Source organism: Etheostoma cragini, chromosome 21, assembly GCF_013103735.1.
Source record: "Etheostoma cragini isolate CJK2018 chromosome 21, CSU_Ecrag_1.0, whole genome shotgun sequence".
NCBI lineage: Eukaryota > Metazoa > Chordata > Actinopteri > Perciformes > Percidae > Etheostoma > Etheostoma cragini.
In genome coordinates, this window is record NC_048427.1 from 14656188 (window position 1) to 14669948 (window position 13761).

The following is a 13761-nucleotide window of genomic DNA, read 5'->3' on the forward strand; positions in this document are numbered from 1 at the left end:
AAGAAATAAATCAAGTCACCAGGTGGAAAACTCCAGAGTCCATTCCTCTTTCTTCCACTATGGGGCTAAACCTTACATCAAGATTCAAGATTTCTTTGTCATTCCACAGTACACTGTGATATTAAATTATGTGCAAATTCACAGCTTAAAAAAAAAAATACAGCACAGAAACACCGTGGGAAAAGTCAAGATATTTAGCTACATACAGTTAGCTAGTACATGAAGATAAATAAATGCTCATATGGTTGTGCAGAGCCTGTATAGTGATACATATAAATAAACCAAGCCTAAAGAAACTGAACAATATAAACATCTAGATATATACAGTTGGGAGTATAAATATCCATATTTAAAATAGTGCAGTAGAGAATAAGGTGTAGTCCAAACAGATAATTATGTACATGAATAGTCAGATTGATTGGTCTGTTTCAGTGTGTTTTGTTGTTCGGGGAAGAAGCTGTTGTTGAACCATGCGGTCCTTGGTCTCAGACTGCGGTACCTCCTGCCAGAGGGGAGGTGGGAAAACAGTCTGTGGCCAGGGGGACTGGGGTCTTTGATTAGGCTCTTTGCATTTGACAGGAATCTTTTACAGGCCAGCTCCTGAATGGTTGACAGAGTAGTCCCACTAGTCCACTCAGCCATCCTCACCACTTTGCTCATCGCCTCTCTCTCTGTAGCGCTACAGTTCCCAAACCAGAGAGCAATGTTGCTGGTCAGAAGACTTTCAATGGTGCCCCTGAAGAAAGTGGTCAGGATGGACGGACTGAGATGGGCCCTCTTCAACCACGGCAGGAAGTGCAGACACTGGTGTGCTTTTTTGATGAGGAAAATCCAGTTGCAGCGGACCTGCACAGGCCAGATGCATGCAAGGGTGTTTCCAGGATTACAGGACACTTCTCCCCTGGCACTTTCTTTAAAAAACAAGCTCCATTTTAATGCCTTTTTATGCACTTTTTTTATGTTCAACATACAAACAAATAACCAGTTTGAACTAATTTATTGTAAATTAGAAAAAAGCCAGCAGGCCATCTGTAGGTTGAGTATCAATGTGTTGATTGTGGAGGCCGTGGGAGTACAGTAAACTCAGTCATATTCAAGAAACCACTTTGGGATAATTTGAGCTCTGTGACATGGCGATGTTATCTAGTCTCGCATTGCCGGACCTTCCTCCACAGCGCTGCGGAGGACGGTCCGGCATGTCCACACTGCACTCCGGGATGGGAGAAAAAGTGCTCTTGTTTATTGGCATTTCTTTAAACCACTCACAATCGTGGTAAAGGAAAGGGACTTGTTTGGGTGGAACATACACTACCGGTCAAAAGTTTGGGGTCACTTACAAATTTCCATTTCACTCCATTATAGACAGGATACCAGCTGATCTGGATGGGTGGCTGATCTTTAATGCAATATCTACATTTCCCATTATCAGCAACCATTCATCCAATGTTCCAAAGGCACATTTTGTTTACTAATCTGATATTATTTAAAAAAACTAACTAAGAAAACATTAAACAACCCTTTTGCAATTATGTAAGCACATAATGTAATCTGGAAACTGCTGCCCTGGTTAAAAAAAACAAGGCAACTGATCTCAGCTGGGATTCTGTCTATAATGGAGTCCAATGGAAATTTGTGAGTGACCCCAAACTTTTGACTGGTAGTGTATGTACGTAGTTGGCCATAGTCCTCATACATCCACCGGAGATTAGAATTACAACACAGAGAAAGCGGAAGGACAAGAGTGAAAAGAGTGACATCCGGCAGAATTTCCAGCAGAACGAGAGCAATCCTGGAAATGGAACGTCGTGGAAATAGACTATGCTTTATAATGCTGGAAGCAGCCATTAGAAGATGGGACGGACATGGTCAAGAATAATATTTAGGTAGGCTGTGGCATTTTAAACTATGCTCAATTGGTACTGAGGGGCCAAGCTTTCATGCTATTTACGTCAAATTCTGACCCTAATGTGAATGGTGCAGTACAAATGGAGACTCAACCGACCAGTGTTTGTTCGTCCCATCTGTTCAGAGATGCTCTACTGAGTACCTTGGTTGTAACGAGTGGTTATTTGAGTTACTGTTGCCTTTCTATCTGCTCAAACCAGTCTGGCCAATCTGCCCTGCAAACTCAACAAGGTATTTTCGACATGACAACTGCCATCACTGGATATTTTCTCTTTTTTAGACCATTCTTTGTAAACCCAAGTGCGTGAAAACTCCAGTAGATTTAGTTTCTATATTACTAAAACAGTCAATTTTTTACCGACAACCATGCCACATTCAGTCACTTAAATCCCTTTTCTTCTCCATTCTGATGCTGTTTGAAGTTCAGCAGATTGTCTTGACCATAGGGGCTTAAATTCCTTCCTCACTTCTTAGTCCCTCCCGCTGAGGAGGCATGAGAGAGACACGAGAAAATCATGGAAGGAGAGTGGAAACAAGCAAATGTGATTTGGAGTGATGAGGCGTCCTTTCCTCTGAAGCGTCACACGAATATGTCCGTTGTTTGGGCGGACGGCTTCTGGTAATGCTGCTCTTGTATATCCTCGCCTAAAGCTCCTAGATGATCCCTCCTCAATGATCCCTCCTCAACGATCCCTCCTCTGGGCAGAAATAAGAGCTTTTAAGTCAGCCTGCAACAAGGAGGGACAGAAGAACTTCCAGTTCAGCCGAGGACAGAGGAGTCGAAGAGCTATCAAATGAAATGAGATGCAGCTCATGTCTACATGCCTAAATGCATTGAGCAGCTGCCACATGAATTAAATAACAAGCAGTTTAACAAGTGTAACTTAGTGTATAATAAAGTTACACAAACAGGATGCAATATACCTGTATTTTCAACCCTGAAACATTTAGTGAACAGTATAGCCTGAGTCATGGCTCTGCAGACCTATAAATCTTTACAAGTACTTCTGTGGTTACCTTTGGATTGGGGTAAAATGGAATCCAAATACAATTCTACTGCATGGCTGAACATGGCAGTGCATAATGAGCTGCACACAGATGTTCGGCTGGAGGTTGTAACCCTGGTGACTGTCAGATGCTGCAGTCTAGTGGTTGCAACAGCAAAATGCACCGAGCTAACAACAGTGGCCTGCCCTGTCTGGCATCATACCAGTCTTTAGGTTGTTTTAGGCTCCGACAGTATCCAGGATTCAACATTAAGGTTATTTACTTTATTTTTCAATTGTTCAAAGTCAATTTTTACTGGTACCTATGTCTTTAAAAATCATTTTGAAACCGTTCCTTTGAAAAAAAAATGATCCACTTTCTCTTTCTCTGCCTCAGACTCAAACTTTGCAGTTGTTTTATCGACATCCTCTACTGTCACCAAAGAAAATTACTTCCAGGAGACTTAAAACACTCTTTAGCTCGTACGCATCCATCATCTTCTTCATTACCAACAGTACAGCCGCCAGGCGCACATCATTAGCGTCAATTTAATCTCACATTTCCAGAGCTTCCTCCACAGCGCTGCGGAGGGAGGTCTGGCTAGTCCACATAGCATTCTGGGATGGGAGAAAAATGTGCTCTGGTTTATTGGAATTTCTTTAAACCAATCACATGCTGCGGTGCTGCTGCAAAAAAGCCTCAAGGAAGAAACTTGTTTTGGTGGAACATGTGGTTGTTTTAGTTAGCAACTGAAAACTCAGATTAGACAGACAGTCTAGCTAGCTGTCTGGATTTACCCTGCAGAGATCTGGAAGCAGTTCATACATCCACCAGAGTTTAGAATGCCAACACAAAGAAAGTGACAGGTAACGGTCAAATGGACAAAATGAGACATCTGGCAGAATTTCCAGTAGAATCTGAACAATCCCGGAAATGAAATATTGTCCATATAGACTAGCGTCAACCCAATTCTTGATTTGCCAATGGCACATTTCAAATCAAATCGTTCAACAAGCATTCTACGACGTGGGCACTGCGAGGGGAAAACGATAAGCGTAATTTATGATACGAGTACGATGGAACGAGGTTGTTATATTTACTTGCGCCAGGCAATCCTGACAGTGCTGATCCATTTTTGTGACACGACTTAAGAGTGGTATTGAGACGTCATACATCCATGGTTGATGCTTCATGCCCCCGGAGATGTTAAGTCATTTTTTGGAAGTCCAAGTTGAGTCACAAGCCTTTAAACTTGAGTCCAATTCAAGTCTCAAGTCCTTGAGGGGCAAGTTCAAGTCAAGTCTCAAGTCTCTGGCCACCTGAGCTGTGTTATGTCTAATGTCGAAGTGGAAATTAAGAGAAGAGTTACACCAGTTCCAGAAAAACATGCATCTCCGTATCAGTCCAAATTACGCACAGTAAGCAGTTTAAACTCACTGAAGTAGTGCTATTTAATTTTAGTGTTAGTACGCTCAGTGAAACTGAGTTAAGCGCGAGGGACATCCGACTCGAAGAGGGAGGTTAGCGAGGCCGTTGTCTCCACGGCAGGTGGCAGTGCGCACGGATGAAATAATGAACTAGTAAATAGCACTACAGTGACAAAAATATGTGCAGAATCAAGACAGGCCAGTGTTTGGTGGACTGGGTAGGCCTTGTTAATTTAATAGTCTACAAAACATCCATGGGATTAATTACGCATCACGAGTTTGCCCACCAGACACAGCGATTGTTCCTGGGGAGATGGATCAGGGCGTGCCGCCTCCTGTGCACCATGGATGTCTGAGCCTCAGCAGCTACTAACTAGAAAGATACAATTTGCCTTTTCCCAGCATTAGCAAAACACTTTGCTATGGTTAGCTTCCTACCTGTGACAATGTATGCTAAATGTCTCTTTCACATTGCAAGTGACGGACCTACAGTGAGGAAAATAAGTATTTGAACACCCTGTTATTTTGCAAGTTCTCCCACTTAGAAATCATGGAGGGATCTGAAATTGTCATCGCAGGTGCATGTCCACTGTGAGAGAAATCTTAAAAAATAAAATCCGGAAATCATAATGTATGATTTTTTAACTATTTAGTTGTATGATACAGCTGCAAATAAGTATTTGAACACCTGTCTATCAGCTACAATTCTGACCCTCAAAGACCTGTTAGTCTGCCTTCAAAATGTCCACCTCCACTCCATTTATTATCCTAAATTAGATGCACATGTTTGAGGTCGTTAGATGCATAAAGACACCTGTCCTGCCCCATACAATCAGTAAGAATCCAACTACTAACATGGCCAATCATTAGAAAACGGATGAAGCTAAACATGACTGTCAATCTCCCTCGGAGTGGGGCTCCATGCAAGATCTCACCTCGTGGGGTCACAATGATCCTAAGAAAGGTGAGAAATCAGCCCAGAACTACACGGGAGGAGCTGGTCAATGACCTAAAACAAGGTGGGACCACTGTTTCCAAGGTTACTGTGGGTAAAACACTAAGACGTCATGGTTTGAAATCATGCCCATCCCTACTGTGAAGCATGGGGTGGTAGCATCATGCTTTGGGGATGTTTTTCTCCACATGGGACAGGGCAACTGTATTGTATTAAGGAGAGGATGATTGGGGCCATGTATTGCCAGATTTTGGGGAACAACCTCCTTCCCTCAGTTGGAGCATTGAAGATGGGTCGAGGCTGGGTCTTCCAACATGACAATGACCCGAAGCACACAGCCAGGAGAACCAAGGAGTGGCTCTGTAAGAAGCATATTAACGATCTGGCATGGCCTAGCCAGTCTCCAGACCTAAACCCAATAGAGAATCTTTGGAGGGAGCTCAAACTCCGTGTTTGTCAGCAACAGCCCAGAAACCTGACTGATCTAGAGAAGATCTGTGTGGAGGAGTGGGCCAAAATCCCTTCCGCAGTGTCTGCAAACCTGGTGAAAAACTACAGGAAACGTTTGACCTCTGGAATTGCAAACAAAGGCTACTGAACCAAAAACTAACATTGATTTTCTCAGGTGTTATTTGCAGCTGTATCAAACAAATAAAGTTTTTAAAAAATCATACATTGTGATTTCTGGATTATTATTTTTTTTGATTATGTCTCTCACAGTGGACATACACCTACGATGACAATTTCAGACCTCTCCATGATTTCTAAGTGGGAGCTTAGGGAACTTGCAAAATAGCAGGGTGTTCAAATACTTATTTTCCTCGCTGTATCTGGGTGCGTTTTCAGATACCGGTTTAAGTTTGACGTTATCGATCAGGCATCATTTTTTTTTAAGTGCCACACACCTTGCATGTAGCTGTTCGCTTACTGCCACCCTTTACCAAGTTACTGAAAGCTAAACTAATGACAAAAGGCACAACTCCGGGAGGACTCGGTGTCACCGTCGATGCATTTTTTACGTGAGTTGGCACACATAAGGCATAGCGCATGTTGCACATTAGGGCAAGGGACATGCAGCTTGTCATATGTTTCCCCAATTTATATGCGGCAAGAAAAAATAAATGCATTAGATTTAAAAAAGCAATAATTGCATTAAAACAGGTTGTTGACGAGTCTCTAAGCTAAAGTCAAGTCTGAAGTCTTTTGGGGTCGAGTTGCAAGTTAAGTCTAAAGTTTAGGCAACTCTCAGACTGGAGTCCCCATCTCTGCACGCCCCTGACTTGCAGCTTATTGGACAAAAGTGTCACGTGGGTCTGGCTTCTCGAAAATTTCAAACCACTGTCATGGCAGCTCGGACAAAAATACAAGGTCATATTTTACAAAAATAGTTCACTGAAACAATTTAAGCATGAAATAGGCAATACAGTTGCTGAACCGCCGTCATTTCAGATCAACAAAGGTTAGTTTGAAAGATTTTTTGTCCACTTCTACTGAATAGTCGCATCTAGTGGATTAATTTGCGCTTAAAGATGGCCACCGGCCAGCTTTCTGACGCGCAGCAATTTTATTTTTTTTGTCAAATAAAGTTGCTTGACGTCACCAATAGGAATAGAGTGGAGCGCGGCGCAACAGAAGCGTCACATGGACATACGGAACACCACGGTCACTGTTGGACCCTGGTGTCAAAACAAGATTAGGTAAAAAATACACAGAATGAATCATAAGAACTACACATTCCAGGTGCTTTAGGCAAAACACACCAGTCACTTATTAATGAATTTATTTTTAAAAATGACTTCAAATACATGATGGAAAACTTGAACATAATTTTACGCTGTGGCAACACGTCTCACACTTTGGGGTTTCAATGGGTTGTTCTTTAATCTAGCTATAGGGATCACTGTTTTCCTGATCAAGGCATTTCCAGACCCCCCCCACATACAGTGCAGTCTAAACAACACAAAAGCCCCACAGTAAATCCTCTCGTAAAGTGTGTATGTGTTTCTGTTTATGCTGTCAGAGAGCTAAGCTGTCTGTGATCATTTTGGAGACTATTATTAGTGGTGCCTATGTAAAGGATTGCATTAGCTTTTAAGTGTACCTAATAAACAACTCACTGTGGGTTCTTTGTAGGACTTTTATTACAGGAGAAAGACAGTGAACTGGTCTTGTGTAAACTTTGTAAAGGCAACAAAAGACACAATCCGTCCTATAGAACCACAGAGGACCCCATCAGAAACAGGGCAAGGCCACAGTTACTGAGGCAGTTTGAGACAATGCTTTCCAGCACTGATGTCCAACAACTTAAAAATGCTTATTCTAGGCAACTCAAGTAATATTCCAGGTGCTTTGAGCAAAGGATTACAAAACACATTCTGAAACACTTTTGAACTGACAGCAATAAGGTGATTCAAGTGAGCAAAGTGTCAATTTAGGGGAAAATAAACTAAAGATGTTCTACTTTCTAGACATGTTGGGGGCAGCTAATTTTTCCAACGGTGAATTTCCTACTGAAAAACAAGTAGATCAAAACATGGCAAAAACAACACCGGAACAAAAAGAAGCTGGCCGAGAAAGCAGAATAGTCATGTTTGGATGATGGAGGAGGGGGGGGGGAAGAAAAACTCATATCTTTAGAAAATTATACAAATGTCTTTTGCAACATATCCACAAATACTATTAATTACATTGTATAATTCCTATATATCAGTTTATCCTCTGAAGTGTTCTTTTTCTCCATCCGTCACGGATTTGCCTTCTTACAAAAACAGGCGAGATGGAAGGAAAAGCCCCATGCACGCTCACTGTAATTCCTGTTCAGTCATTAAGTAAACTTGTATAAGGTAACCTTGTAAAAATATGTAAATCAAACAGAATGGAACTAACTTCAGCAGCTTCAGAATTAAAACCCTGGTGGGTGGGGAAGAGTAAAGAGGCAGTGAAGCACTTGGTAAACCTGCGATTGTCTCCTCTTGGGGAAGAAGACTAGAGGCATCCCAAATGGTGCATTCCTTTTTATCTCACTTTGAAACACCCGTTTCCCCCGTCCTGACCATCTGTTAAGGAAGACCCGCGCCCCTCTGATTTGAAATGAGGGACAGGAGTTCAGGAGCACTCCTGATCCGATGCCGTTGGTTTTGGTCCCCCTCCCTGTTCTCCACCTCCAGATCTCCTTCTCTCTCTCTCTCCGTCCCTCCGAGACTGAAGTGCATGTTACAGCTTTCAGATGGAGGATTAGCGCTTTGCTTTGGAATCTTCAGCATCTTTAAAAAGCGGACGAAAAAAAAGAAGCAATGTAGAGAATTGTGTAAAGCTGTGTTCCAAATCAAATACCTTTTCTTTGTACTCTTAGTACGAACTGCAGTTGCCCTTATAAAGTATTTACCGTTGCTAGCAGAATGCATACAATTGGGACGGAATACTTTGATATACAACACTGAGTGTGTTTACATGCACACCAACATTCCACAATTTTTTCAAATGTGACAATATTTCGAATTTGATACTAGTCATCTGAGCAGCGTTATTTTCCAATTAAAACACGTGGGATATTCTGGTATTATTTGTGTTTTAGAGGAACTCTTTGGACACATAGAGAGCCCATTTAGAATATGCATCTCAATCTGGGTTTTTAACCACAGTTACCACCTCTTGTCTGTTTACACCTTATGGTCAGCTGTGTGGTTGCTATGGTTGCTGTACACCAACCAAACAGCCAAACGTTTGCAAGGCTGCAGACCTGATAAGAAGGAGAAACAGCTACTTTTTTTTTTAACGGTCCAACTAGTCTGCTGCCGCTGGAAAATGTTAAACAAAATCGTATTTTGCACGGCTACATGTAAACGTGAATATAAGTGGCATATTCACTTTCATTAGCCATGTAAACGGCTGGGTCGGTATATTGTCTTTTTTGTAATAAGGGCAAAAAACAGGATCTTAGGTGTAGGTCAACACAGTCACTCTGCCTTGAACTTTGATTCTCTTGCTTATATATGCTACGCAGAGACTGTGTATCAGAGTAACCAGAAAAGCATGCTGGCAGGCCTTAAAAATCCTTTATTGGCCGGGCTCTGGTACATATGTAGGTTTTCAGCTAAGCGCAAATGTATAAACTGAGGGAAAACCTGATTAATTTCCACCTCTAGCACACAAAGGTTTGTCTTATGAGAACTGTTCGGTGTGTAAATTGTTGTGTCTTCTCACCTTTCCTGAGTTCATCTCTCTTCTTGGCAGCATCCTCCCTCTGTTTCTTGATGATGGCCAGCCTGGCCAGGTCGGCCCTGGCCTGCTCAGTCTTCCCCTCAAGATGGAGCTTCATGTAGCGTTCCTTAGATTTCTGCTTCTCAATCTCCTCTCTGGCGAAAAGAACACGAGGGCATAAACGTAAGCTTAAGTAATACTTGATCAAACTAAAAACGCCTAGTGCCAGCAACAAATATGAAATTTCAGAAGCTAATAAAAAACAAAATAGCACAAATACCAACAGTCCTTTTCTGAGTGCCACCTACCTCTCCCGGCGAGACAGCTCTCTGGGAGCACTGACGTCTAATTCAGTCACCTTCTTGCTCTTCTGAGACACACGGTTGGGATTCTCAATCTCTATAAGGCCCTCCACCCCACTTCTCTTCCTCTGTGTGCAAAAAAAAAAAAAAATTTAAAAAAAAATAACATTTGTGACATCAGTGGGGCATGTTTACTTGTTTGTCTACCTACTACTGTGGCTGCTACAGTAGCAACTAAAACTCAACCAATGTTTGTCCTTCAAATTCACATTTGATCGTTTACTGTGTACTTTCTTATTCCCTCCGATACTAAAAGTCAACAACGTTACATAAGGATACTGAAAGCAGCTACAAATGAGTCAAGCTGAATAAATTTCAGCAAGGCCAGACACTTAACATTAGGTGTTTTGTCAGTCCCTCAACCCTACCAAGTCCTACATCAAGCCAACATAGTCCCACTCTCACTCACCTCAGTATCGTCGTCACTGCTGCTCTCATCCTCAGAATCTGCAGAGTCCACCTTCTCTGCACCAGGATTTTCGTCCTGTAAACACACAATCATCAATACCAGACCTGGGGGCCGTTTTCAAAAAAGCAGAATTTATTTAAATCCCGGATAACCCAAAAAGCGAGGCTTGAAGTAGTCTTAATATGTGCGTTTCACGACGGCCAAGCCAGGCGGAGGAGGAGCGACTATTTCGAGCCAGATACATGAGCGTTCACGACTTTCCTTAACAGGCCGCGAGGCCGATAACAGATTTACCGATGCTGAAATGGAGAATACACATTGTTCATACTTTACACAGAGTGAGCAGCAGCTTCTTGTGGAAGTATGATAATGAGAAACATTATTCGTAAAAGATTAACATGGCCGCAGTAATGAAACAGCAAGAAAAAAACTTTTTAGCAAATCCTAAGGACCAGGCTAGCTGTAAAGAATAAATCTCCATGGTAACTTAGGTGCCTCTGCCTTTGTGAAACCGAGTCAAGGCTACATTGAGCCAGGATAACTGGGAAATCCTGGCTTAATCCCTTATCTTGGTTCTGTGAAATGGCCCTCTGCTTTGAAGGTAACTACGTCTGCCACAAAGATCTTTTACTTACCAACTCTTTCTGCGCCTTCATCTGTCGGTCTATCTCCTCAGGGTTGCTGAATTGCTTCCCCCTGCCCTTGTGGCCTCTTTTCCCTGTAACAAAAGTTGTAAGCTGTGACTGCCAGATCAGAATATAGTTTGGCTAGCTACCCGCTAACGTTTGCTAATTTGTTCCGTTGTGTGATGAAGCCTTCATCTGAATATTTAGCGCTAAACACTTACTATACAGTGGGGCCCGAATGTTTGGGCACCCTAGGTAAAAATCTGTATTAATGTGCATAAAGAAGCCAAATTAAGATGGAAAAATCACCAAAAGGCATACAATGACAGATTAGACATTCGTATAATATGTCACAAAAGTTTGATTTTATTTCCATTATTTACACTTTCAAAATAACAAAAAGAAAATGGCGTCTGCAAAAGTTTGGGCACCCTGCAGAGTTTATAGCATGCACCGCCCTCTTTGGAAAGCTGAGACCTGACAGTGTCATGGATTGTTCTCAATCATGGTCTGGAAAGACCAGGTGATGTCAATCTTAAGGTTTTAAATACCCAGAGTCATCTGACCTTACCCCAGCAATCAGCCCCATGGCTTCTTCTAAGCAGTTGTCCAGTTTAGTTATTTTGAAAGCGTAAATGAAAATAAAATCTAAATTTTTGTGACATACAATACAAATGTCTGTCATTTGATGCCCTTTGGACATTTTTCCATCTTTTCTTGGCTTCTTTATGCATATTAATTAAAATATTTTATCTGGCGTGTCCAAACTTTTGAGCCCCACTGTATAAATGATATCCTGATATATTGTTGCAATGCCTGTTCTTATCTGCGTCCTTTTAACCAGTCCCTGCAGGATTTTGCTCTCTTTTTGAGATTGTTGTGGCCCAAAATTCCTGATTTTGAATATCTAGTAGTTGTGACGTCACGTGCAAAGTATGAATTACAAAGTTGATGGAATCATTTTCAATACAGGGACATATTAGCATTCACGTTACATCCACGCAACAACAGTAACAACTTCAAAGTAATGCGTTAACACGGGCGGTGCATACCAGGAGCATGTCCACTGCTTCTAATGCTTAGAATGAGTTGGATGCAAAGTTCAAATGTAAATACATTGTACTTAATTGTGTGCGGCGATTAAGAATAACGGCTTTTTGTTTTTAATGTGATTGTATATGTGAATATTGAATGAGTCCTGTGTTGGTGACGCTTGTTGTTGCTACTGAGAGGACTGGGCTAAACACTGTGACCGTTTGGTCATTCAAGAGTTTGCGATGGTGCAATATTGGATCATGTGGCGCAGCAGGTGTTGCTGTTTTCATGTACACCAGTTACTAACCAGGTCTGGATGAACACTTTAGCCATGTAATTAGAATACTACATATAAATGCTAATGCTATTTGCAAAGCGGGAATAGGAACAGCGATAGTGTGGGGTGGGAGAGCGGTCACAAATGACGTACAGCGAGGGCCAGATACCTTCACGGAAAATGGCACGCTTAGTTGAGTGTTATGACGGCATGACAGCAAAAACTGCCAGTTACAAAGCTAGTGAATACGTTAACCAAATACTTATGGACGAATCTGGTGATAGAGAGAACAGCCATCTACCAGGAATTCAAATAAATGTTTACGTAAAGCAGTCTAACGTGAACGCTTCTGTTGTGCACATGGTGCTGACGGTTAAGGTTGGACAAAAATGGCTAGAAATCGAACCATTCAAACCGTTCATATTCTGAAATTACCGTTAAGTGTTAGTCTGAAGGCATTAATTATTCACTATTGGTACATTGTGTATCTTTTCTGACTCGCTCATACCCGAAAATGCACTGTGCTAACCGGTTAGCATGCTAAAAGCTAAGCATGTGATAGTTTAACGGGAATTTATACTATTGTAGCTAACAATTCGCTAGCTACAATTAGCTTGCTAAACATTAGCATGTTACATTTATTTGGATATTAATACTTACCGCCCCGAGGCATTATTAAAAGTGATGTGTATACAGATCAAGTCCGCTACTATATCGCGAAATACGGTGGTACAAACACAGCCAGCGGTTAAAAGTGCTGAAAAAAACTAGAAACTACTTCGTCTCTCCCGCTGTCCGAAGCACAACCGCAAACGCTGCAGTAACTCACTATAGCATGCGCCTGCGTAGTTAGGACCATTCAACCAATCGCTGGACCGCGCATTTGACTGACATGTATATCCACCAATTATCTTCTTCTTCTTCCTCTATCAATTTCTTCATTTTGTTCAGACATCCAGATTAATTAGAGTGCTAGATTAACTCCAATTACATAAAGAGAATAAAAGTTATTTATAAAAGGTCGTACCTTTCATTGAAATTAACCCATTTTTGATTTTGAATACATATTGTTGTCAATGCTCAGTTTTACTGTGAAATAAATTATAATATAAATACACTCTTACACAAACCAATTGAAATTCCAAACTACATTTCACAAGGGACAGAGATATGATAATTACATCATAGTATATTACACGTAGTACAAATATTAGTGGTGCACATGATCAACACATCGTTGTTGGTATAAAACCTATAAAAAGTAGATCCATGATCCTGATCTAGTAATGATGATCTAGGATTTTAACCACAAAGAAAAACTTGCTCAAGAGCCACTTATTGAGTTGCAAGTAAAAGCTCTGCAATAGCTAGTAACTGGACCTTGAGACCAGATTTTTGTCAAACTCCTGTTTCCAAAGTCAAGAATAAACTTAGATCCATAGACGGTATATGAGTATAATACTATTAATATACAGACTATCCTTAGCTCTAGAATGACTAGGATTATTTAAGGCAACATTACTGCTCACAGTCTGCGTTACTGGGATTAATCCTTGTCTCCTTCTGAATGTTTCCCTA

General features: G+C 41.4%; 1 protein-coding gene across 1 annotated transcript; it reads right to left on the bottom strand.

The window, feature by feature from the left end:
* Nucleotides 1-7395: 7395 nt before the first annotated feature.
* pdap1a (pdgfa associated protein 1a) lies at nucleotides 7396-13055 on the bottom strand. Its single transcript, XM_034859514.1, has 6 exons — nucleotides 12844-13055; nucleotides 10881-10963; nucleotides 10246-10320; nucleotides 9783-9904; nucleotides 9478-9629; nucleotides 7396-8537 (listed from the first exon to the last, which is right to left on the bottom strand). Exons 1-6 carry the CDS (start codon nucleotides 12854-12856, stop codon nucleotides 8509-8511), a joined length of 474 nt encoding a protein of 157 aa, XP_034715405.1. The 5' UTR covers nucleotides 12857-13055; the 3' UTR covers nucleotides 7396-8508.
* Between the last annotated feature and the right edge of the window lie 706 nt (nucleotides 13056-13761).